Genomic DNA, 27,624 nt, shown 5'->3' with positions numbered 1-27,624 from the left:
TAAAATGAAATCTAAATCTGACGGATAAAAATGAAATCTAAATCTGTTCTTGTTGCAAAGGTCCAAAGTTTGAGGTGTTATTGCACTGATCCTTTGGATTGCTGAGCAGCCTGGGCACTCAGCCCCTTTATTGATTCTGCACTGCTACTACTGCTGCTTGCGTCGAGCCCCACTGAAGGCCAACTCCTAATGCACTACTCAAGCAGGAGTGGCAGATGGTCAGGACCTCTGAGAATTTGGCCACAGGTGAATTGATGGAAATGCTTGAAGTCAGGCTTACCACCAATGCAGCTTAGTTTCCTATGTCTTTAAAATGGGAATGTAGGAATTGCCATATTGGATCAGAGCAATGGTCCTTCTAGTCCAGTATTCGGTCTCCAACACTGGCCAGCAACAGCTGCCTCAAAGGAAGGTACAAGAAACCCTGCAGACGGCCATTATGGAATAACATGCCCACCAGAAAAGTCTCTACCTCGCACCCATTAATCAGATGTTGGCTTATACCTTGAAGCATGAGTGTTTATATCCCAATATGTCGCATACATAGTCAGTGGGACATCAGAAGCACCAGGTATCCACCTAATTCTGCCGAACTCGTGAAGTTAATCGTTCCACTGACTTCAATAGGAGCAGAGTTAAGCTAGTGCTGAGTGCTTTTGAAAATCCTACCCTTCATGTGTTCCAAGAGTAGAGTCAGTTCAAACGTGAGGGAGGAAAGGACAAAAACTCCAGAGATATTTGTACATTGTATTCAGAAAAAAACCCAAGATTTTCATTGCAAGCAGGACCATTCAAACACCACATTGATTGAAGTATTTAACTTAGATACCCAGGGACCACAGTGATAAGAATGGTATAAAAACTAGACAGCTATTTTGATTTAGAAGTGTGTGGGAATATCGAAAGTTACAGATGTACACGTGATTATATTTCTTGTGTTTGCATATGTATCAAATCATCTGAACTGATGGAAGAAAATTAAGCCCTATTGTGCGAAGGGGTGGGGAGTACAAGTGCATGAATGAACAGAATTAAAATCAAACCTAGATCAAAGGGTCTTTTAAATTAACATTAACACCCTAAAAAGACAAAAGGGAAAATGTTATGCTTCTGGTGGTGTTCTCCCACTCTGCCTACAGACTCAAGGGAACACATGGACAATGGCTGACATTGTTACAGCTATGTTTACAACACAGTCAGCTACTAATTTCAGACTTGCTTCCATTGAAATCAGAGTCCTGTCCTGGATCTTTAATTTTTTTTTTTTTTTTTTTTTTTAAAAAAAAAAAAAAGAAAAGAAAAAACAAGTAAAAAAGATATACAAGAAGGAGAATGCTTAGCACTTGTGGGCCCAATTCTACATTCCTTGCAAACCCAAAATTTCCATTGACTTCAATAGGAGCTTTGGGGGAACAAGGAACATAGGAGTGGGCCCTATCTATGATACCTCTAACAATGGAGAGGAAGGATGGTCTAGTCTAGTGGGTAGGACACTGGGACATGGAAGATATGTGTTTAGTTCCTGCCTCAGGCATACTGTGTGACCTTTGGCAAAATCACTTAATCTACCCTGTTCCTCAGTTCCCCATCTGTAAAATTAAGCTAATACATTGCTATATTATAGGGGTGTTACGGCAAGACAATCCATTCATGACTGTGAAAATGTCAGATACTATGGTGATATAAGTATCTAGACAGAAAAGAAATGTCTATGGAAATGCATTTTTATTACATTTAACATGTTTCTACAATATAGGGCAAAATATATAGAAGTGACTTCCTTTTTGCACTAAGATTATCAAAAGCGTCATAATAGAAATTAAAAAAAAAAAAAAAAAAAAAAGAGAGTTCTGTGACAAATTTAATTTCAGCAGGCATAAGCTTTCATGAGCCTCAGCTCACTTCCTCAGATGCAGTAGGTAGAAATGAGACAGCAAATGGGTAACATATAGGAAGCTCACGAAAGCTTATGCCTGCTGAAATTAAATTTGTTAGTCTTTAAAAGTGCTACAGAACTCTCGTTGTTTTTGCTGTAAACAGACTAACACAGATTCCCCTCTGGAACTCTTCTAATAGAAATAAGAACTTGTTGAGGTCAATTTAATGAGGCACAATTTTGATTAAAAGAATTCGTGGTGCCAGATATTTTCAAGTTGCTCTAACAAGGCTCAGCCAATCCAGGAATTTGTAGCAGTTTGTTTCTGTGTACAGCATTGTCTTTTCTAACATTCTGCTCTTTTCTTTTTTCCCCCTTTAATTCCTAGTAACATGTGAATGGGAACTAGATGTAGTAGAGAAAATTTATTAGTCAAAGGAAAATAAAGGATTGTGCCAAAGCATAGGTTACCATAGAGAGTGCAAGGAAGCTTCAGGTCAACAAACACTCCTAAACTTATAAATTACTCTTATTAACACATGAAAGTACTTGAAAGAAGGGTTGGTGCATAATAAACAGCCCCTAGCTAAAAAGTTCAAGTTAAGATAATAAAAGCTACTTTTACACAGTTTATATCTGTATTCTCCCATATTGACCATACATGTACATTTCCTTAAGCACCAGTGGCCAAATTATGCTCTTGGATATATGCACTCAATTCCCCCTGAGGTATGTAGGAGTTGTGTGCATGTTGCTAAGGGAAGAACTTGGCCCTAAATCATTCATTCATTATCAATCATCAAAAAGCTTGTGGCTTACATATTAAGGAGTATGTTGTCCTCTTGGTCTGAGGGATTGCCACATGTGCACTGAAATGAGAACACATCCTAAGGAAGTAAAAAATACAAATCACTGCAGGCAGCTCAAGGAATACACATACACAGCTGTAATGAGACCTACATTAACTATATCTTTTCAATTACCATAAATCATGAACAGTTTAATGCAACCAGAATCTAGGAAATTGCTAGTCATTTAAATGCAAGCAATTCAGAGATCATTCAGTATATTAAATGAAGCCTTCAACCATTTTGCTGCAAATTTAAAAGGTAAGTAGTACTTCTTGTCAAGAGCTGATGTACAGAGTTATTGTCACTGGGCTGTCCTCGCTGGCCCGGTTGCCGGGGTTCTCCCTCGGGCTCTGTCTCCGGGGAAAGCCACAGCGCCTTCCTACTCAAGGGGGAAATGGCCCTCAGGCAGGGCGGGCGCGCAAGCAGTCTATCGCCCCGGCCCTCAGGCAGGGCAGGCGCGCAGGGAGTGGGTTCGTTCTCTGGAGCGGAAGGGAGCAGGAGGCTCTCTTCAGGGTGGCTAGGAAAAGGGGGAGGGGAGGGGGACGCAAGCCCACCGGTCTCCACTGCGTCCCAGCTCAGGGCCCTAGCAGTGGCAAAAGCGGTTGCCACTGTGTCGGCGGGGCTCCTGCTGCAACACACCGACTATGCCTCAGAGTCAGCCACAAGCTATGGCTGTCCCTGGGCTACTTCCTCCCTGTGGGCCCCAGTACCTGTCTCCTCAGTATCGCAGGGGTATTCCATCTGGGGTTGGCCCGTCAGTCCCTCCTCATCCACGGGCGGCAACGTGGGGAGCTCCTCTTCGAGGGGCAGCTCCTCTAGGTCGTTTGGCGCGGGGAGGGGCTCGGCTTCTGGCAGCTCCTCCAGGTCCTGTCCAGCCTCCGGGGGTATCCTCTACCTGGGTTGCTCCAGGGCCTCTGCCCAGTCCCAGGGCTCCAGTGACTCGGTCCAGTCCCAAGGTCCAGGTACCTCAGCCCAGTCTCTCTGGCTAGGTTGCCTGGTCCAGTTCCAGGAAGGCCCTACCCAGTCTCCAGGCCCAGGTGGGGTTGGTCAGCAGCTGTGCTCCAGCCTAAGCCTCTGCCAGCGGGGTAGCACATGTCTCCAGCAGCAGTCTCTCCCTGACTGAGCTCTGGGGCCGGGCTTTTATACCGCCCCTTCCTGTGGAGGCTCCGCCCCACGGCCGCTGATTGGGCTGGCTGGGTGGTCCTATCGCGGCCCGGTTCCCTTGTTGCCAGGCAGACCTAGCTGCTGGGCCTGATTGGGTCCATTCAGGCTGCTCGCGCCCTACCTCGGGCTCTGTCTCCGGTGGAGGCCACAGCACCTTCCTACAGTTATGTAAAAGGAAGCAACTTATTGCTCCTATAAAACCCATGAACTATGCTACCTATTCTTGAGTGCCATCAACTGGTAATTTATCTATTAACTAATTATTTACATATATACAGACATGGGGCACTCTTGTAGCACTTCTTGCTGTGAACAAATGGTGAAAAGTACTTAATGATCAGGGCCTAGTATAGAGATTGCTACAAACTGCTGCATGCCCACAACCAGATTGTTTCATGGAAAATCCATAAAAAGGGAAGGGGGTGAGGAAAGTTGTGAGGAAAGAGATATCCAGCAGTACCACAGGGAGATTAGGGGTGCTATTTGAAGGCAGGAAAAGAGCAACAGCCATTTTGGAATCCCTTTCCTCCCCTCTCAGTGCTGGGAATTGGAGAGGGAAAGCAATGAGGCATTCTTAACCCAACATTTTGAACCTCCAAAACACTTTGAGAGAGATGGGCAAAAATTGAGAGCTAGTTTTCCTTTTACCTGAATCAGTTTGCACATCCCTAGTTCTAAGAGAGATTGTTTCTTGTTTTCAGTTGGTTATATGTGCATTTCAGTATGTTTCCATTAAAAAAAATACTGTCATTGCAATCCAGACAGAAGAGAGGAAGAAATCCAATCCACACACCTACCTGTTTATTTTCCAGACAATTCCTCATTGATCTGTTCTCTCTCTGAATTTAATTATAGTCAGGATACGTACTTTCTGACTTGAGAGCACCTGGTTAATCACTCTTGCTGTAAACCCAGGTTACAAACTCAACTATATGGATGCAAGCTGTGCAGTAATGTGTATCATTAATATATAAAGGCTTTCACTAGGAGGACACCCCAGCTTGAGATTTTTGTGGGGTTACAACTACACATGTAATTTACCCCTCCAGTGACTAAAAATTTTAGAGTGGTTTCCTTCAATGGCCTCCTGGACTAGCTTAGGTGCCTTGGTTTATGATTCCTCCTAAAAGCAAGCAGAGATAGGAAAAGAACTTGTTTGCTGCATCAGCTCCATTGTTTGTGCCCTCCAGCAGGTGGAATCAATCCTGATGCTAGTTTTGCTGTAGGGCAGCTGATGAAGATTAGTCCTTGGGACTGGCACTAATCTGCACCATGTCCCCGAGTGCTGGATTTTCCATTTGAATTATAGCACCCTCAGAGATGTGTGAGATCAAACATATGAAGACAGCTCCCTATTAACTGTGGTGGTTTGTGTGGCCCATGCAGTGCATTCAATGTAAATTTGCCACCAAAAAGCAGAAGAGGGAAAGAGATACATCTCCTCTTTTGGCTACCGGAGTTGACTTTACATTTGGAAGTTACAGAGAAGGGGAATGGATTGAATTTTTCACTTCGCACCCCAACAGTCATATCCTATCCCACTGCACTTTGCCCAAATGCCTGCTGCTACATCCAACCACAGTGAAGAAGTTTCTGCTGAAATGATTAGCAGTTAAATTGTTAACAATGAGATGATTTTAAACTTCTCACTAGCCTACAGAGTTAACATACTGTTGAGATGAATGGGCAGATTACATCCCTCAAAGTGATTGCTCTGTTATCAGCCCCCACAAAAAATTAACAACTTCACTTATCTACTCTGCACATTTGTACTGGCAAATTTCTATTTCTGTAAGAAGGAGTGTGACTTGATAAAAATTTTGCTAGCTACGTAAGGGCTGGATTCTGAACTTGGATCCACTTGAACATAGGACCTACATGTGAGAGGTTGTTCGAGGCTCATGCTGTGTGCACAAGCACATAAGCTGTTTCTCTGCAAAGAGAGAGCTCAATCTTTCAAAAAGTTTGAGTACTGTACTCACATCCAAAAAATGGCATGATTTGATTTTTAGCCCGATTTAGTGCTTTGTTTACTCACATACTTGGATTTGAAACTGAAATATATCAGGAACATGTTTCATGAAGACAACATATTCCCTGTATTTGCTACAGTTAACAACACAACTGAGTGTCCTCTGATGCACAAGCTGGGCCCCGTGTAATATGCTCCTGCATACATTGCCATGTTATTATCCTTCTTTTTGAATTTCCAACATTAATGTGCTCCAGAATGTCGTTTCCCCTGTCAATTCCTATCCCCAGAGTGACCTTTGGATCCTTTTTTGATAGTGTGAAATCTCTGCTTTCAATTTATTTAAAAAGTAAGCCCCAACTAGTAAATCCTTTTTGTTGAAGAGACAGCCTTGAGAACATAAAGCCGTGAAAACCAGTGATCAGGGATGAGAAGAACAAGCAGCTGTGCTCTACTTCTGAAGTAGGAAGTTGGTGAGGACCTCGTCCCCCATACACACATATATTATTAATGTATTGTTATTATTTGTATTATCATAGTACCTAGCAGCCCCAGTCATGAACTAGGAATGTCCTATGCAAGGGGCTGTACAAACACAGAACAAAAAAAGTCAGTCCCTGCTTCCAAAGAGTTTACAATTTAAGTAAAATGAGTCTATGTTTGAGGTGTATCCCAAAGAACCATCTCTTTAATCCTCCCCATAATTGCTAGGCAGTGGCAGGCCTGTGCAAGGCAGTGGGATAATACGAGCCAGCAATTATTAACATTTGGGTAAAGAGTGAGAGAATGTTGTTTCACAGGCTTGGCTAAAATTGCTACTAGAGCCAACTCTGGCCATTCAATTGAAGTGCAAGTCTTGTGTGTGAGGGACCAGAGAGTACAGGCTGAAATGTGAGGCGCTTTAAGAAATCAGAAGAAGAATTGCTACTAATTAAATCCTGAACGATTTATGGCTAGAGTGACTAAGTGTAATTTGCATGCCAAAACATTACTGACTAAAGCTAATTACAAGCTGAAAGAGCTCTTCCTCCAGAAACAAGACTTTCTAGTCTGTTAAATAACCAAGGTCAGATCTGATGTTTTACTGCTATGTTAATAACCCTTTTTGAGGCCCCGTAGTCCAGTTCTAGTTGGCAAAATGTCTGCTTCACAAAACCCACCACCAACACTCTTGGCACCTAGTGGGCAATCTCAGCAGAGCGGCATGGAGAATTAACTGTCTTCTCTCCTTTGAGAGGGTCCCTTCAGATCAGGATGAAGTACATTATCAGGGTGGGGACAATTATACTGCAGCTTTCTATACTGTCCATGTTCTGTGGATGGAAGACTTCAGCCTCCAGATCTGTCTATCAGCCATCTTTCACAAGCAATTCATTTCAAACATTTAAGTATCAATTCAGCAAGCTATGCAAGCACATGCCTAAATGAAGCATTAAGGCATTCAAGAAAAACATTTAGTATGTGCTTACCTTCAACCTTAGTACATGCTTAAACTCAAATCTCTTCAGGAAAGCTCTTATGCATGTGCTTAGCTTTAAGCACAGACTTTAGTTCCTTTGAGTTCATGGGACTGTTCACTCAAATGCTTAAAGTTAAGTACCTGTTTATATTCCTTGCTGAACAGGGTCCTCAAAGAAAAACTCATTTTGAAGTAATGATCTTTAGCTGGAAAACAGATCCTGTTTGCAGAATACATTCTATTTACTGTGTTTCCAGTGTTTCCAGAAATATACAAGGTTGAATAATCTTGAATTAATCTCTCCCATTTGAAGCGTTCTTTATTCTCTGCTTGAAGAAAAGTTGATTTATTTTTCTTATTAAATAATGTGGACATAGAAATGAATTTTTCAAGTATAATACAATATAGAGGTCAGATGACAGAAATATTTTAGACTGTTTTATTAAAGTTTCCTTTTGCATGACAAATGAATGTATACAAACATATTTATTTATACACACATCTACCCATCACAGATGTGGTGGTTGTCTTCGTATGATAAATTGTGTTTATTATGCATATTTGACTGACTCACCTGCACTTTGCCCACTACCCATCTCCATGGGAATACTTCTCATATTCCAAGCTGCCTTTAAGCTGTGCTTATTCTTCCCCTCCCTTGAGTGGTGCTAGATGAGGGTGATCCCTATGGTGTTTGTGTGACGAGACAACTTGAAAAGAGCCCTATTGCACTAGTGGGTCAAGGAAAATGAGGCCTTGTTTTCACTTCTTACAAAGGTGTGTTTTTTACCTCGGGATAGCAAATGCTGTGACATTTGAGGAGTTCAGTCTCTGTCTGCCTTGTAACCCTGGGTGCCTTGTGGTTGTGCAGCTTTGGTCCAGAGCTCTGACCCCATCCATCTGCCAGAAGCCCACAAGCATCACCCTGACTTTTTCCAAACTTGGTTACTCCTTGCAGGCTGACCTTAGTGCCCTTCCAGCCCCAAATTGTCCTACCGCAGGGACCGGTTCCTCTCACTGGACCCTCATAGAGAAAGTGTTGCATTCACTGCCTTTACAGAGACAGTAAAACAGGAAGCACACACCTTACTGAACTTACCCAGTATTGATGATTTATAATGAAAGCAAAATACGTTTATTAACAAAAGAGCCTGGATTAAGTGAGGCCAAGTAAAAGGGAGTAAAGATAGAAATGTTTACAAGCAAATAAAAGTTAAAATATTCATCTAGAAGACTAAAACTTAATCTAGCAAGGTACAGTCTTTGTTCACAATGGTTTCTCTCACTCCCAGTCTCCTTTCCAGCTTTTACTGGCCAGCCTGGCCAGGATTGATCACAGAGATCAAATTACTTGGTTTCATTGTCTCCTAAGGTGAAGGATCAAGATCAAGGATCGAGAGACTCTCTCTGTTCCTTATATCCGCCAAAAGATGTCTGTCATACTGGGTATTCAGTCTCCTGTATCTCTCTTGGGTGCATGAGCTGTGTTCATTCTCTGTCTTTTGAGCTCAGGATCAGGTTAACTTCTGCTGGTTTAGCTCGATTACTTTGTTTATTGCTAATATGTAAATTGATGTAAACCCACACTCCTTTGTCTGAGGGTATGTCTACACTGATGGCGGCAAAGTCACCGCCGTCAGATTGACTTTTCTGGATCAATTGAGCAGTCAGTGAAGACCCGCTCAATCGATCCAGAAATCGACGCTGTAAAACCACCCCCTCAAGCGGCGCAGTGCAGTGAAGACACGGTGCAGAAGGGAAGCACAGCAGTCAACAGGAGTTCCGTCGAATGGCCAGGTAAGTGTAGACCAGGGCTAAGACAGACATGTTTATCACTTTTTACCCGGGCTAGGCTGTCTGGTCTTAAACAAGTTCTAGTAACATCATACAGAGGGAATTCTTAACTTCACATATAATGTGAACACATGCATTGTACAATTATATTTGTTATTAGCTTTCACATTATACCTTACAAGGCATGTTTTGTACAAATATTGCAGCAGTATGTAGGGTGTGAATATAAGGGGTACCTAGGGTCACAAATATGTATGAGCTATCTTGCAGTAAATGAACAGTGAAGACAAGGCACTTTAGTTTTACGATGAGGTAAACTAGTTGAGGTCATACCCCGCTGAGGGATATAGTATTTACCTAATCTAGTTTACCTCACAGTAAAGCTAAAGTGCTTGGTCTCCTCCGTGTTTTTACATCAGGATAGCTCATGCACAATAGCTATCCTTAGGTAAAAAATACATCTTTTTTAGCAGTGAAACAATTCCTAAGAGAGAACACATAACAGTGGCAGCAGAAAGAGAGAGAGGAAAAAAATAGGAGAAGGAGATGGGGGAACTTGGAGACAAGAGGAGGACAGAATGGAATGAAAGCTAGCATGAAAAAACAAGGTAAAGAACAAAAACAAGATTGAAGGCAAAACTTCTAGCAATGTACAGGGGGGAAAGAACACAGAGAGAAAAAAGCTCAGAATGGACGGGGGGGGAGAGAGAGAGAGAAAAAATAGGTGAGACAACCAAGATACAGTGTGATGCATGGTGGAAGAAGAATAACTAGGCACCAACTACTACAGGTTGGTGCTTCAATAAAGAAAAGGATGGACTCACTCACTTGGGCCAAATTTTCAAAGATACCTTAACCCAGTCCCATCATTTTCACCTGCCACTCTGTGCTTTCAAAAACCTGGATTTTAATGTGAGAATAGCAACTGCACATGCAGATCACCTGGTTAGGCATCTCTTTGATTGATCTGTGTAATTTCTGCTTGGGGAAGTTTGCCTGAGCAAAATTGTAGGGGCACATTTTGAGGCTGTTCTTGAAAATGTGGTCTTTAATATTAAGTAAACAGAGTTATCGCCAATTGAGCCATATGTTTGCCAGCAACCAAAGAGTGTGGGAATTATTGGAAAGATAACAAGCACACACAAAAGGTATACATGGAGATGTAGAACATTTTGAACTGAATTGTTTAGCTGTTAGACGTTGGATAACCTACAGGGAACAATTAAATAGTTTTCTTTAGTAATAATACTTTCCAGGTAAGACCTAGAAAAACTACACCTTCCTGCAAAAGAAAAAAGGACAAATAATTAGCATGAAAGGTTGGAATGGAACCACACAAAATGAAACTAGGCAGATTCTGGAATTTCCTCCAAAAGATTTGGCTGCCAAGAGGCTCTCCATCCATGTGATGTGCCAAGATTGGCTCAGGTAGAGGATCCTACCCTAAAGTCAGCATGAATAAGGACTAAAAGGAGCTATTAACTTGAACAGCAATATGAACCAACACATAAAAAAACTGAAATGAAACATGTATTCATTATATCATTGTACTTGTATGAAACAAGCAGGCCGACGGCTTGAGCCTTATATAAGACACCGTTCATGTAAATAAGATTAACAGCAGAGCAAGAAAGGTTGTAGAAAATATAATTAAACTTGCAAGAACAATGTTATTATCATAAGCAGTTCCTGTATGGATCATCTGATAGCTCCTCTACAGAACATTCTTTAGTTTCTTTCAGACTTGCCAAGATAAACTATTTTGCTGCCTAAAGAGTCCTACAAATGTCCACCTCATCTACTCTAAGTCTTCCAAGGTCCAAGATCACCAAAGGGAGACTAAACTAGCTGAGAACTCTTCCTTCTCTGTGTCAGCCCTGCATTTATAAATTCCACTGTGACAGACATAATATGTAATGTGGTCAGAAGCTCTTGCAAACTAAAGTATTTTGTTTCATATAGTTTTCGGACTCACATCAAAAATACAGTGCTCGAGTTTGAGGAATCACCAGCTTTTTCATATAGCTAAGAGTTGCTTTCAAGGGAATGTGTATCCCAAGATTACAGACATTAAGTCATTTGCCAAAAAACAAACAAACATGATATCTTCAGATTGGCTACTCAGGTATACAAACTACTCAGAGTCAATGCTTTATTTGTAATGAAAGAGGTGCTGGGGCTCAAGCAATTATTTTACATTTATAACCAATGCAGCAAGCCCAGAGGTGCCAGGGCTATGAACTGCCACACCTAGAGATGCCAAGGCTCAAACCTGGCAAGCCCTGGTACAAATTAAGCACTGCTCATAGTTGTTTAAATCTGGTCTGCTTTTAAGAGAATTAAATGTTTAAATTACAGATTTGTTCATTCTCTGGACTTCAAATTTTGAATTTTTTTGTCAAGAACCTCAATATCAAGTCTCCATTTCCTTTTCAAAGGTGACTGATTCTTGCCTTGTGTCAAATCTATTGTGAATCCTATTTAAACTCCTCGTGATCATTAGCATGATTCTTCGAAAGTAGCACTAATCAACCCAGATGGAAATGAACAAGAAGATAATGAACTGCCATCTTTGTCTGCTATTTGTGGTCAAAAGGAGTGAAATATTTGTATTACCTCTTGAAAGTCCCCAGCTGGAGACTCCAAAAAAGAAAGCATCCATCATTCATGGAGAGCCACAAAAGAAATAAAATAACATTGGTTAGAGCAGAGAGCTCCGGAAAGCAGTGACCTTCTCCTGACTTGCAATTTCAGAAACAAGACCAAAATGTATTTTTCCTTTTGGATTTGTGTTTAGTGCATGTGAGAAATTCATGCATTTAAAGGTATTTTACCTTTTCTGAAGTAGATTAAAGCAGCTGGGTAAAGTGCATAAAGTTTCTTATGTAGTTAATTTCAATGTAGAATCCAGTTGGATGAGTTTATTTTATAAAATTACACATGGCATATTGTTGAAACTGGGAGCACATTTTTGACCTGCAACATGAATATACAAATCCCAGTTCTTAACAACTGCAAGGCAAGTGTAGAAATTAGCAAGGTAGGTTTATATTCAATGAACAAACCTAAGACTTAATTCTGCAATTCTACACAGGGAAAACATCTATTGATATCAATGGGAGTTTTGACTGAATATGGATGACATGTTCAGGTTCATAAATATATATGTAGTTGATATTGTCTTTGATAACATAAGTATATGTATATAATCAACATTTCAGATTTTTTTTCTTTCAGACTGTTTGTCCTACACAGCTTTAGAAGTATTATCAAAGAGGTGTTATGGGAAACAGAGGTGTAAAATTATTGTCAACAACAATGATTTTGGAAGTCCATGCCTGCCTGGAGTGAAAAAATATCTTAATGTCAGCTATGCATGCGGTAAGAGCAAATATGTGATAATTTGGAAGACCACATTCTCCTTGCAGAGCATAATAATGCAAAGTTGTGTATATATATGAACACATACATCCATAACTGGATTCTTAAACTTGGCCTTCCTGTTAGCATCTCTAATCTATGAAATTTACATGACTAAATACCCGAGTTGTAGGTACAATCACATAACTAGAGATCTACATGAGATAAATTGTAGTCATTAAAATATGTGCTTGACAAATGCACTAGATATTAAATTGTGCTCCACATAACTCATCTACAGCTGAGCTAAGTAAAGAAAATCCATTACTGCATTGCATTAGCCTTTATATAGCATTTAAACATAATCAAAGCACTGTATATACACTGCCCTGATCCTGAACGCTGATTCACATGGGCACACCTAAATTCTTCACCCTACAGAGGATTTCCTTACTACTGGGTAAAGACTCAGGTCAGGTCTACTCAGGGGTGTGAAAAATCCACACCCTCTGACCAACGTAATTATACCGACTTAACCCCTGATATAGACATGCGATGTCGACAGGAGAGCTACACCTTTCGACATAGCTACCACCTCTCTTGGAGCTGGATTTACTGCACCGATGGGAGAAGCTCACCCATCAGTATAGTAGTGCTGTACATGTATACAGGCCCTCATTGAAGTAAGAGTCTGAGGTTATGGATCCCTTTGCAGGATTGAAGCCTAATTAAGTTCATTCACCAGCCAAAAGGGAACAGCTTTTTCTATTCTTTCTCATTGTTTATTCTATTTATATCCTATATAGGCTTTTCTGTGGTTCTCTTTATTTAAAGAAAAGATCATTCATTGGAGTTGGGATAATCGAGACGGACAATGTCTAACAGGAATGAAAACAGCGAAATACAGATAGCATTTGAATTTTACTGTAATGCCTTGTTCAGACATTTTCAGTATTTAACGATTATTTTGTATTGTCCTACATTCATTAAAACCTGAAATGATTTCTTCACCTCTTCCTGCTGCCTTTAGCATATCTGGGCGGGGGTGTTGGAGAACTGATTGTCTCTCTGACCTCTCCCCTTCACCCTCACAGTATGCAGCAGCATTGTGGTTGCTGCTCCATCCTCCCTGTTCTGTAGTGGAGGTATAGTTTGAACGGTTTGCCAGGTTTTGGGATTAGGAAAGAATTTTTCCCTCAGGACGAGATTGACAAGGTTCCTGGTGTGTTTTTCCATCTTCTTTGTAGCATCCTGGTTTTAGGTAACTAGGGAGCAAAGGCAGGATTTAAAAGCTGGAAGTTTATAAATGCGTTTGTAATTTTGACACAGCTTGCAGCCAGTGTCCAGTGTGTGTGAGAGGCTCAGGGGGGCTATGACCCAGAGGTGAACAAGAGTAAGAGACCCATGAAGTAACTGGGGGACCTTATTCGGCTGATGAAAAATGAAGAGACCTAAAGTCTTCCCAGACTGAGGTACCCTCATGTGTACCCTCCTTCCCCCTCACAGGGGAGAGGGCAACGGGAGTGAGAGGGGGGCTGAATGCTAGGGGAGCGGCTGCAGAGGTCCAACCTGACTATTGGATATTTGGCATGAAGGTCAATTAACACCGCACTGAACCCAAATACATTTTTGGTACTGGGGGCGGAGGGCGTTAGCCCCCTCCAGTAAAGTTAAAAATTAATAATGTAACATCCTTCCACTTTCAATTCTATCCCTGTGTCTGTGTTTTCATTCTCCTGCATGGCCTGATCAATAACTGTTCTTTCCCAGTATTGGGTTTGCTTCAACGGTGCTGCTCACAAAACATCAGAGGCTGCTGACTGTTGGTCAATGTGCAGGGCAGAAAAGCTCCCAGACCAGAGGATGCAGGGAACATGTTCTGCTCCCCGTAGAAGCCTGGAAAAGGCTTCATTGCACCTGAACACCAAACAACTGGGGCTCTGCAGTTTTGGCTAGCCAGAAGGGAAGTAGTTAGCTCCTATAGGCAGCGTATCTATAGCCCAGTGGTTCCCAAACTTATTTGATCAGGCCCCGCTTTTTTGTGTCTCTAGTTGTTTATGCACTCTACCCGCCCCCTGAGTACATATACCACCACCCAACGCCGAAGGCAGAATACAGAGCAGCAGTTGCTGGTTGGGCGCCCAGCTCTGAAGGCAGAAGGGAGAGCAGCGGCTGCTGGCTGGGCATCCAGCTCTGAAGGCAGTGCTGCACCAGCAGCAGCACAGAAGTAAGGATGGCAATGTGAAAAAGGGTATTTGTCAATATCACTTTTCACAGCAGACATAGCACCCCATTGCCACCCTTACTTCTGTGCTGCTGCTGCCACCCTGGGGCTGACAGCCAGAGCCCCCATGCCTCCAGGTGAGGGATGGGGGGGAAGGACAGCCTGAGCCTGGAATGCCTCCCGGTGAGGGATTTGGAAGGGGGTGGGATCTCAATCTCAGGTGGAGGGGCTCTGGCTGTCAGTCCCAGAGTAGCTGGGCTCCAGCTTTTCCTTTTATCCCTGCCTCCCTGGTGTCCATGGCCCCTCTGCACAAGCCCCAGCCACCGTGGGCTGACAGCCAGAGTTTTTGGGGTTTTTTTTAAAAAAAAGCTCACAGCTTGTGCCTCCCTTGACACTTTCCTGCACCCCCCTTAGTTTGAGAACCGCTGCTATAGCCAGATCCAAGTCAATGGGTGTCTTTCCAATGACTTCTTCAGTGGGCTTTGGATCAGGCCCCTACTTCTACCCTATAGAAACTTCCATGGTATCATTAACTGCCCCCATGCCTGCTCTTTCTTACCCCCTGACCTGAGCACTGAGGTAGGACACTGGTATAACAGGTGAAGCCAACAGCAACAGTCTGTGCTGCCAGTGGAAAGGAGGTGTTAACTCTTGGCAATATCACCAGAGATCCCTGGGCGTCATAGGTTTGAAAGCTGTGCACCCTGCCCCTTCCCTTTTGCACAGCTGCAATTTCCTCCCCTCCCAGTGGGGAATATGCTGAAGTAACTCCATAGGGAAACACTGTGGAGTTCTCCGAGTCTACCTCTGATATGTCTTTCCATGGGAGAAGTCCAAATAAGCGGTATTCAGAGTTTACTTTCATGGCTGGCAATAAGTAGCCATTTGTGGATTGATTCTCATCTTAATTGACGGTGCCATATATCTGAAGATCAGAGAAAACAATGATAAACTAAGGATTATCTAGAAGGCAGATTGCTTACAGGCACAATAGGACTTTTTAAAAATTATGTTTTAGAGCTTTTAAGAGTCTACCCGTCATACGCTGGTATTTGGGTGAAAGGAATTACTAGGGTTGGTATTTATTTTGATGAAGAAGGAGCATGAAGCTTGCCATGGAACTAATACATAATACACTTGGAGAGTAAATTCTGTACTGTTGGTCCTTTTATAAAAACAAGTTATTGGCATTCCCTTTAATTACACTACCAATAATTCTGACACCTTGTTTTTTATCTGTGGGCTGAGGATGTGTGTGTGTGTGGTAAGATAACTTATACTATTAGTCATTGTAGTGGTTTTGCAAAGACACATAAACCAGGTAGTAGATAACTTTCCTCTGTGTTGCTGGCACATTTTGAAGTTTTTTTCTGCCAAATACTACTAAAGTGTGCAATCTGAAGCATTAGTCAGTGATTTGCAGCTCTAATTATTTTACAGATCATTTAAGAGCCAGGAGAAAAGAGTTTTGGAATTCTTGAAATTCCACACACAGAGTGGGAGCTTTTGTTGATAAGACTCCCAATGGATAGGTACAGTAATAAATTTTTAAAGCAATCCTCTCCACAGCAATTTCTGATTATAGCAGTAAATCAAGTTTTACTTTGCTAAAGCAATTTGCCTGTTGCAGCCAAACTGAACTGAATTGGTAGAACAATGCACTGATAACAGGAATGCCTACCTTCAGAAACAGGCGGCTTTCTCAATCATAAGTCCACTAAGGATGTACTTTGAGAAATGCCTCAGAATTTCTTCTCACCTCCTCCTCTACAATCTGATGGTTTCCCCTCATTCGAGATTTGGATTTTAACATAGAAAATATCTGTCCCAGTTACAGAACTAGCTGCACCTCTGTCCTCTTTCAGATCTCTCTAAGAGCACCCACCTCAGGGTTTGGGCCTTTAAGTCTTTCCATGTCTCAGGGTGGAATCTTGTGAGTCTTCCTTTCTTTGGCTGGGACACAGTTACACTACTCTGTTCGTATCAACTTCTTATCGTCCTCGCTGGGTTTTGAGCACCAGGTTTCCTCCCATTGGGAACCTGTGACCAGTGTTAGAGATCAACAGTCTTCTTTAAAAAAAGTCTTTGTATTTAGCAATTGGAACAAAGTATCAAAGAAAAGGGATTTTAAAACAAGAAACAGCCTACATGCAAATACAGGGTTTGCCTTAACTGCATCGTTAGCGTGAGCTATAACTTAAGTTTTGCGCCTATCTCAACTCCTGTCCACACACACAGCTTGCCTGTCAGGGCTTGGGTGTATGAAGCTCATGTCTAATGGTGCTAAAGCAGTAATGCTATGGGGGATGCCACATCTTGAGTTCCACTTCCTCAGCTGCTAGTCCAATCATTCTGCTAATCCAATCACTCTGTGTAGCTCCAGTGTTTTTTTGCAGTGTGGTCACCCTCACTCAAGCTAAACTAGCTCAAGTGGAGTAACTCAAGTGTACTAACTTGAGCCAAGGCCATGACTACACTACAGGGGCTATAGTGGCACAGCTGCAGTGCCATAGCTATGTCAGCAAAACTCTATAGTGTAGACACAGCCTATAGTGACAGGAGTATTTCCATTGCTGCAGGAACACCACCTCCCCGCGCAATGGTAGCTAGGTCAATGGAAGCTACGTACCCAAGGGATCGGGTGGGATTGCACTCAGGGGACTATCCTGCGCTGCCACCCACATCACCGTGGCCACGCTCTGTCTACCCACACTGGGAAACACCCTCGCAGCTGCAGTGTAGACATACAGTAAGATATTGGTGAGCTGATTTTAGGAACAAAAGGAGGAGGTGGCATGAGGGCCCCATTGTCAGGAGGAGAAAATTGGAAATGAGGATTTTCAGTAGAAATGACTATTATTTACTTATGTGGCAAACTGAGGGAATTGCCAGGAAGGGCAAGGTGAAGGAGAGAAGTTTTCTGCAGAGGGTTGAATAGAGGCTTCATGAAGGTTGGAAGCGCCAGACTGAGTCAGCAGGTTGGTTAGAGAAGAGCTGAGGTTTAATGTTGGAAACTGCTTTGTGGAAACAGGCGATATGAGAGAGACTCACTATAGCGTCTTGTTTCTTAGCAAGGTCCAATGGAGCCAAGACTGAGACCTGACTCTTAAGATGACTTAGATGGAGACATTTATGAAACCATCAAGAAGAAACTCTAGAAATGATTTGCTGGATGCTTGGCTAAGCAATGGGAGCTTGATGGTCTTCTCTATTTTTGGAGCTGTTATTTAAGTGCAGGATTTACTGGTATTACTGCAAGGCTGACCCAAACTTAGCACAGGCTTTATTGACACTGGTGTACTCACTGCTTCCACTAACAGAGAAAGATGAGAAAATTGGCTTTTCCTCCATGAACGTTTGTTGTAGTAATAATTAATTTACATTTTTAGAGTACCTTTGACCCCCAAACCCTTTAGTTTTCACACTTAAACCTCAATACTGCAAAGCACTTATGCACATGCTTAAGTTAATCATGCTCATAATGCTGTGCTGAATAAGGAGAGACTTAAGCAAGTGCTTATGCACTTTTCTGAATCAGGGCCTATTTATGTACTTTGCTGAATGAGAGCCACACAGCATATGCTGACAGGAATGGGACAAAATATTATCCTTCTTCCCTCTCCTACTCAGAGTCAACAGAGAAAGAGAGAGAGTGGGACTCTGACAGTGAATTACTTTGCTTATTTCAGAAAAAAAAGGTTCTCAAACTAGGAGAAACCAAAGACAGCTTATGGAGAGATCCTTTGTTCTGTGATTTTCGTTAGACAAAGCATCAAATAGTAGTATACATTGTCCTAGTTTTACACCCCAGTTCTTCCCAGAGAATCCCAAAACAAAGACTCAAATTTTAGAGAAAAAGTAGACACACATCCCTTTTCTGACAACATGACCAGTGAGAAGGAGAGCTTAACAGACCTTAAGCTTTCAAGATAAATGATTTATGCTGTTGTAAAATCTTAATGGCTGATCTCTGAAAGACGTAATATAATATATGATTTTTTCTGTCTGAGCAGTTCTGGGTCTTTCCCTTAAAATATGGTCCATATTTTATTTTTCCACCACTTGAGATTCTCTCTAAAAGAAACATATAAAAATACTCCCTAGAGACGCATCCTTTGTAGTAATAGACACCACAGGGTTGTTGGCCCCTTTGATCATAAGTGTTATCCCAATAATATCTTTCCAGATCTCATTTAAAATGCGATTGTACTTTGAAAACTGAATTTATAAAAACAGGATCATGGGGTTCCTTCTTTAGTGTCTTTCAATTATTTCCAGACCAGCTATTACAAATGAACACATAGATTTTTTTTTCCACATCTGCCAGCCTTCCAAATTCAGCAATCTGCAAATCAAACTCTTCATTTTCTGGCTCACACATCAACAATAAAGATTCTGCAACTGGAACTCAGATAACAAATCTGATGATGCACAAGCCAAAATAGAGACCAAATTACTCTCCCATATCCCTGTTGGCTTTGCAGAATTTACAGGTAAAAAGGACTAAAACTTACTTTTAAAGCTTTTCCAGGAAAGGAAACAGACATGATTCTGAGCCCACACACAGGGAGCATTACTGTTCAGTAAGAAGTACCATTTTTACAGTTATTTTTCAGAGTAATACTGTACTTCAAGCCCTTGGACTGGACCGCCCGCTGTTCTTGTCAATCTTCTTTTACACAATTTATTGGCATACATTTGTTTCATACCTGAAATTTTTTGCATTTTTCCAAATGCGTGTGAAACTCCATCAGTCTGTCTTCGTCTAGTACAGAGAATAGGTGCCAAGATCAGGATAGCTGACGGACCCATTCATCTGACACAGGATTTGTGTGTTCTTAACATCTACACAATGTGCCTTCCTTTTAGATCTTTTTAATCCCTGTAGGAAGAGTGTGGACGTTTACAAATTAAACCCACTAAAATGCCTCAGAAGAAAAAGAAGTGAATTAAAAGAAAACTGTTCTCTGGCCACTCAGACTAAGGTTTAGTCTACACTTAAAGTTTCAATCGACCTAGCTGTGTCACTCAGATGACAAATTCCCACCCTGGAGGATTGTCGTTAAGCTGACATAGCCCCCCAGTGTACGTATGGCTAGGTCAACAGAAGAATTCTTCCTTTGCTGTGGCTACCGCCGCTCAGAGAAGTGGATTAACTACAGTGATGGAAAAACTCCTTCCATCGCTGTATGAAGCATCTACACTACAGCAGCATAGTTGCAGCGCGAGAGCTTCATACTGTAGACATGGCCTAGGAGCTCATTCCATCTGGAGCACTACACGGTTACTTATCCTTCAGTAACTGGAGTTCTTAGAGTTGTGTAGTCCTTCCGGGTATTCCACTGTGGGTTCTCAGGCACATGGAGTGCATGCGCACCCACAATGGAGTACCTGTAGGGCCCCCCCCCACTTGAAGTAGAACAGAAACATCTAGTCAGGAAAGCTACAGAGCACATCACTCAGAGCTTCAAACATTGCTTCACTGACAGTTACAGACTTGATCTATTCTCCGCGTCAAAAGCAGCAGTTGGCACAATTTAACGTCTATCAAAAGTATCTCCTCATTATTTGCTGTTCACTGGCACTTCCTTATGGTCCAGAAAGCTGGATTTAGCTATTAGATAATTACGTCTTATGGAAACTATGCCCTGTGAGACAGATCTTTGGCTGCAGTCCAAACTCTTGCTTTCACCTAGAGCTAAGGGATTTAACAAGGACTTGCTTCTGTTACTATCTATTACTTTTGGCTACAAGCAGGAACGTAAGAGGAGCAGCAGAAAAAGCAAGATCTTGCCCCTAAAAGAAAGAAAACCTCTGCTCTCCATTTGATTTATCTTTTGTTATTAACATGAGAAATTTAGCTCTTTAGGTAACGGTGGCACTGGGAGCACAAACTCTGGCCCTAGTCCTTCAGTGCAACCCAGATGAGCAGACCCTATACCCTAATGCAGCCACATTCGCTGTATTTGAGCTGCACGCAGGCACAAGGGTCTGCCTGTGAGACTCCAGTTGCAGGACTGGATCCTTTGTCTGAACGTTCTTTAGTAGATGATGCCAGTGGCAAATTACAGCACTGGTCTTTTGTGTTACAGTGATCATAAAGATGTTGATTGTGCACATTTAAAATGTACTAATAAAGGGTTTCGTTATTATTCTGTGCCATAGTTTATAGTGAATTTTTCATACTTTCAATGTGATGAAGATAACATCTTAGATAGTGTAACATTCTTAAAATTGACAGTATACAATTTTTCTTTTTTCTTTTTAGTTCCCAAAATCATACTTACAGCAGTTGATCCAATGATTTCTAATTTAAATCCTACTTTGAAGCAGGAAAATGGTGAATACGGTAATTTTTATGATTTATTACCATCATTTTGTCTTTAAGTAAAAATAGGAAATACGTGTGATCACAGTTAGACATAGTTTTGTTAGAATAAGAGGGGGAAATAGTGAAATTATGTGCTAAAACTGGCTCTGACCACTGAAAATTGTACAAAACAACATGTTTATCATCAACTGAATGAGTTCTACACAATAAGCGTTCTGCTCATACCATAACACTGGGACTTCTAAATGAGAAAGCCATTCAGGAACAAATGCAAGATTTTAGGACCTGATATTAAATAAGTTATTGTGGGCAATATCCAGCAGTTCTTTTCTCTGGTCAAACGTCTCTAAAAATATATGAGATATTGGCTTGAGCAAGGATTGCAAGATTTGGGCCTAAATTTGAGAGGTGAAGCTGTTAAGCTTGCAGCTGAGGGAAGATGGCATGCTTCTTACACATGTTCCTGCTGAAGAACCTGTTGACTCAATAGCTGCTGAGTGACTCTGGTAAGTTAGGAGCTCCCCATCTCCTCCAGGACCCTAGCGTGCCAATCACTGCCTTTTATGACCACTTTTTATAGATGCACACCCTGGAATTCTGTATCCGCTCCAGAATGCACATGCCCAGCATGCAGTGCAGTTCACTGCCAGCGCTTCTGAATATTGAAAGGGGCATTTTAAAGTGCAGAGAAGTCATTTGCCTGAAACTGCATGTTCAACCCAAAGAAGCTAAATGATGTGGTTGTTTGTACACAGATCTCAAGATTTTCTGAAAAAAAGCAACCTTGATAAACTATGTGTGTAGATGTACAAGATTTCCTCAAGAATCAGAGTAGCAACACTTGTGATGTTAATTTTCATTGCTGTTTGCCTCAGCTGCTACTCAATCTGGCCACTTGCATGCCTTGGGAAATAGCCATGCACGATATAATCTTATGATTGTCTTAGCCTATTTCATTCTTGTCTATTAATTTATGAAACTTCATTTGGAACAAGGTAGAGGGGCAACCACAAGTAAAAACCCAGGTATCTGCAAACTATCCCTTTACACTACACACTATGAGCTGTGAACTTTGATTGAGGCATTGAAGTCACTTTAAATATATTACATTTTGACATTTCTGTCACTGGGACATTGACACATTATGGTTATCCATAACTATAGTACATCTTTCTTAACTGTGGTCAAGAGATGTGAACAGTAACAGTGAGTATATGATTGTTTCAGATTGGATAAACATGCATGAGTAATGCTGAAATGTAATTTAGTGAACAGTAGAGAAAGTGAAAGGTGCAGCTAGCATACATCCCCTATCACTACCATTTCTAAGATACTACAGAGATTGGTTAAGGAAGTGATTCAGTTAAGGTCTGATCATAAGCTCTATGAAGTCATTGGGAATCTTTCCTTTGACTTTGTGGGCTTTGGATCAGGCACTGAATGGGATTGGTCATAGGTGCTATTTAAGAACAACTTTGTAGTTTTCTAACTACAGTTGAACCTCAGAGTTACGAACGCATCAGGAATGGAGGTTGTCCATAACTCTGAAATGTTTGTAATTCTGAACAAAACATGGTTGTTTTTTTAAAAGTTTACAGCTGAACATTGATTTAATACACCTTTGAAACTTTGCTATTCAGAAGAAAAATGCTGCTTTCCCTTTATTTTTTTAGTAGTTTATGTTTAACACAGTTCTGTACTGTATTTGCTTTTTTTTTCTTTTTCTTTTTTTTCTTAATTCTATGCGGCTGCCTGATTGTGTACTTCTGGTTCCAAATGAGGTGTGTGGTTGACTGGTCAGTTTGTAAGTCTGGCATTCGTACGCTGAGATTCTACTCTATCCATTATGTTTTGTTTGTAGATCATGTGTTTGGTGTAAAGCTTTTCAAATTCCCTGAAACCATAACACTGGCTGTCCTAAATTTTTCTAGGAGTTCAGTTAGACAACACGTTAGTTTTAAAATTACTTGTAAGAAAATCAGAATTTAGTAGCATTATCAAGAGTAACATAATCTAATTGAATTTGTCTTGCATTTTCACATTACAGATATAAACTTTGACCCCAGGGAATCAAGGCTTCCAAAGAAAGATGGAATTATTATTAGCAACTCTTTGGCTACATTTGCTTACATTAAAGGTAAGAAAATGTTTGGGGTTTGGTTTTTTCCCCCCCTCCTTATATTGTGTCTGGTAATCCTCTTACTTTGCGTAATTATGCTGTTACAGTATTATCACAATTTGGAGAATGAGACAATCATAACATAGCAACAGACAGTTATGTAATATTTTCCATCCTGTAGGATCGCAAACTCTTTTAGAGGTTGCGGCCAAGATTTTTAAAATGAGTGATTTCAGAGGGAGCTGTTGGGTACTCAGCAGCTTTGAAAATTAGGCACTTATTTAGGAGCCTATCTTTACACATCTGTTTTTGGAAATGTTGGTCTGTGCATATAAGAATTACTGAAGCACAAAATTAAAATTCAGCCACCTCTGAGATGGTGCTTGACAGGAATTCTGACCCATTGCCGCCACCACCACCACCAATCATCATCATCAAGGCAAATCCCAAAAGGATGTGGTCTCCTTGCAGATGAAGTGCCACCCAGATCAGCCTCTAGCTAGGTCTTTAAGATAGCCTGAACATCCATCTAGACCATTTCTGTCATTGGTGATGTGGGAATTCTAACCCAGCAACACTACAAAATTGTATTTAGGAAATATATATAAGATAACATTACCCCTTTTAGACCTGAGTGGCTAGTCAAAATTTGGGGCCCTGTGGATATTACAGTTGGAAGAAAAAAACTGGTGATAGTCAAGTGTTTATTTGATCCAGTTTCATTTATTTACAAAGAAAGTACAAAGTCCTATGTCTCTGAATGCAGAGGGGATCAAATAGAAAACAGCTTCTTTTGCTCACAGCACCAAGAGCGCTTTTTTAGCCTGCACCCCGACCGAAAACCTCTTCCCGTGTTTCTTCCAGAGTCAGCCACCTTCAGCTTTCAGCTGCTTCTATAGGTTGTCTCTTACTCTCAGGGCTGGTCTACACTGAAAAGTTAGGTTGACCCAGCTACATCACTCAGGGATGTGAAAAATCTACACCTTTGAGTAACATAGTTAAGCCAACCTAACTTCCGGTGTAGACAATGCTAGGTTGATGGAAGAATTCTTCTGTTGATTTAGCTACAGCCTCTCAGGGAAGCAGATTACCTATAGTAACTAGAAAACCCCTCTCTTCCCCCCTCCCCCCAACACACCCTTACCCAAAACAGAACTCAGCTAAAAGCTCCTGAGTGGCTTCACACATACTTTTTGTCTTAGGTGGGGCTTATGTAACAGTTATGTTGAACGAAGGGTGAGTTCACGCCTACCACACTCTCAATGGGGTTTTATCTCAATCCATAACAAGGCATCACCCAGCTCATAACAACAGTATCAGCAGCTAATTGAAAATTAAAAAAAAAAAATTAGGTAGACAGAATATAACACCCCAAGTTGAAATTTGGGAGCAGCCCTGGAGCTAACATTTCTACTCTTTCAGAAGGGGCCACGGGATTTGTAAATGAGCACAAGCAATTATGGCTTTGATCACATTTGAAAGATGACAATGGCTACAGCACAGCACTGTACTGCACTGCACACTGACACTGTACTGGGAAAGTCGTTAAATACTGAGTCAGACAGAAGAGTGCTCCCTGCTGAGTCACCATCATACCTTCCTGTAGCACAGCTTGGCTTTAGAGGTCTCTCATACAAGTACTGACCTGATGTGATGCTCCTCTGGCATACCCAGGGTTGTGGGGCACCTAACTACCTCCTGCCCTTAATCGTGAAGCAGTGTCTGTACCTGCTGCAGATCAGCTCCCTGAAACCTACAGCCTCTGGCAGCACAAACACTGTCTTCCAAGCCTCCACAAGCCTTGGTCTCGCTGTACAGGTAGCAACGGGCACACACCAATCCTCTATCCCCCAGGTTCTCAGAATGGTCCCTGCAGTGTCCAGTGCCTTATCCACTGAACGCTCACTGAATTACCAGGCCTGCTGTTCCCAAAGGTATAGTACATGCCAGCTTGTAAAATTCAACTTAGGACCGGCACTTTTCTTAATGCCCCAGCACTTAGATATGTAGTGAAAATAAAAATAAGTTTGTTATCAAAGAAACAGAGATTGAAGTGATAATGAGTAAGAATACCAAAAACAAATAGTTGCACATGAAACAAAATCAGAACTTGCTTTCTAGAGACTAAATGTAACTAACAGGTTAACCTTCTAGCTAAAGAAGTTAATCTCATCCAAAGTTCACTCCAGGGTTTTCAACCTCACTTGGGTGAGAGCCCTTTTTCATGAAGCAAAAGTGCTGTCCTTTTTCTTCCTCTGTGAGAGGTGCCCAGGTGTCATCTTTGCCACTCAAATATAGTGGAGCAAACCGTTGATGTGTACCTGCAGATGACATGCTTTTCCCCCACCCCCTCTGCTTTTTTTTTTTTTTTTTTTTTTTTTTTTTGCTGCTTAGTTTCTTTTTAAAAATTCTGACTTTGTTTACAAGTATTTTAAGTCTGGATTTTTGTTTTTAATTTTTAGATCACCCTGAAAGAGCTGCTCTCCTGTTTGTGTCTAGCGTATGTGTTGGTTTAGTCTTCACACTGTGCGCTTTGGTGATACGTGTGTCATGCACTAACGACTTCCAAAAATTGCACAGAAGGAAAGACCATTTAGTGCTGGAAAGCAACAAAGTAGATGATCACAATGAGGATGAGGAAGAGGAAGATTCTTCAGATTCAGACTTGCCAAATGAGCTAACAGGATTTTACAGAACTTCTTACTCAGGATATAATTCAACAGAAGCAGCTGAACTGGCTGAAAGGCTAGAGCGCCGAGAACAGATCATACAAGAAATCTGGATGAACAGTGGTTTGGATATGTCTCCTACAGGAACTATCAATCCATTTTATATTAATGAACAGCAAAGTGTTTATTTTGGATGATACAAGCTTTTTGTTTTTAATGTACCTTCTGTGAAGGGACATTTTTAACTACATATAATTATTTGGAAAGTAAAAAAATGTCTAAATAATAAAAGGACTGTTTCAAACCTTGAACACAGTCTAGAAAAAAATTCTGTATTTATACTTTTTAGTTATTTGTGGGGTGGAGGGGGTTTATTGACCAGTTGAAGATAAATTCCTGTATACAAGTGAAAAACATACACTTCACCAAAAGAAAAGTAATTTAATGTAATGAAGTAGCATAATATAGGATTAGGATACAATATAATGAAACAGCGTAGTTCAGGAACTGTAATGTGCTGTAGCAATGCAAAATATTTATATTATTAAATGAGGTGGGCAGGGCAAGACAAAACCATCCAGAGTTCCCTGAGGCTCTTCTGCTATTACTCCAGCACATCCCAACTCAATCTTTCTCCCCAGTAAACTACTATATAACTGACCTCATTATAGTTGGGGCCAAATCCTGCTAGCATTAGGCAGGTTAGTCTCTTTAGGGTTGTATGCAAAGGAAATCCAGAGGTTAAAAAGGTCACTAGCAAGTCAGAATTAAATACATAGATTACTATGATTTGTTGGCAAAGACTCAAGTAAAGTGAAAGCATGCCTCACCAATCTAGTAGAAGTCTTTGGGGGGGGGGGGTCAACAAGCATGTGGACAAGGGTGATCCAGTGGGTATAGTGGACTTAGCTTTTCAGAAAGCTTTGTTAAGATCCCTCACCAAAGGCTCTTAAGCAAAATAAGCGACCATGGGATAAGAGGGAAGGTCCTTTCCTGGATCAGTAACTGGTTAAAAGATAGGGAACACGGCTAGGAATAAATGGTCAGTTTTCATAATGGAGCGAGGTAAATAGTGGTGTCCCAGACCCCCCCATCAGGGGTCTGTACTGGGACCAGTACTGTTCAGCATATTCATAAATGATCTGGAAAAAGGGGTAAACAGTGAGGTGGCAAAATTTGCAGATGATACAAAACTACTCAAGATAGTTAAGGCCAAAGCAGACTGCAAGGAGTTACAAAGGGATTTCACAAAACTGGGTGATTGCGCAACAAAATGGCAGCTGAAATGCAATGTTGATAAATACAAAGTAATGCACATTGGAAAACGTAATCCCAACTATATATATGAAATGATGGAGTCTAAATTAGCTGCAACCACTCAAGAAAGATCTTGGAGTCATTGTGGATAGTTCTCTGAAAACATCCACAACAAACAATGTGCAGTGGAAGTCAAAACAGAATGGTAACAGAATGTTGGGAATCATGAGGAACAGGATAGATAATAAAACAGACGATATCATATTGCCTCTTTATAAATCTATGGTATGTCTACATCTTAAATGCTGTGTGCAGATTTGGTCACCCCCATCTGAAAACAGATATATTGGATTTGGAAAAAGGTACAGAAAAGGGCAACTAAAACATTAGCGGTATAGAAAAGCTTGCGTATGAGGAGAGATTAATAACCCTGGGACTTTTCAGCTTGGAAAAGAGACAATTAAGGGAGGGGGGGGGCTAGAGGTGTATAAAATCATGATTGGTGGGGACAAAGTAAATAAGGAAATGTTATTTACTCTTTCTAACAC

General features: G+C 41.2%; 1 protein-coding gene across 3 annotated transcripts in view; it reads left to right on the top strand.

Annotated features, from left to right (window-relative positions):
• The window catches only part of EVA1C (eva-1 homolog C), a 64,002-nt gene extending 37,884 nt beyond the window's left edge, over positions 1 to 26,118 (top strand). For 2 of the 3 annotated variants that reach the window (XM_067565651.1, XM_067565649.1), the window contains exons 5-8: positions 12,354 to 12,497; positions 20,969 to 21,049; positions 23,079 to 23,168; positions 25,613 to 26,118. In XM_067565651.1, the coding sequence (XP_067421752.1) occupies positions 12,354 to 12,497; positions 20,969 to 21,049; positions 23,079 to 23,168; positions 25,613 to 26,016 (719 nt within the window). In that variant the 3' untranslated portion in view covers positions 26,017 to 26,118. The remainder of the gene's footprint in view (positions 1 to 12,353; positions 12,498 to 20,968; positions 21,050 to 23,078; positions 23,169 to 25,612) is intronic. The other variant, XM_067565650.1, reaches the window with a different exon arrangement.
• Positions 26,119 to 27,624: the final 1,506 nt, after the last annotated feature.

This window comes from Emydura macquarii, unplaced genomic scaffold (assembly GCF_026122565.2).
Source record: "Emydura macquarii macquarii isolate MOO-44397 ecotype Brisbane River unplaced genomic scaffold, CSIRO-AGI_Emac_v2 contig_2681, whole genome shotgun sequence".
Lineage (NCBI taxonomy): Eukaryota > Metazoa > Chordata > Testudines > Chelidae > Emydura > Emydura macquarii.
The sequence above is the reverse complement of the archived record's forward strand: the minus strand, read 5'-3'. Positions and strand labels throughout refer to the sequence as shown.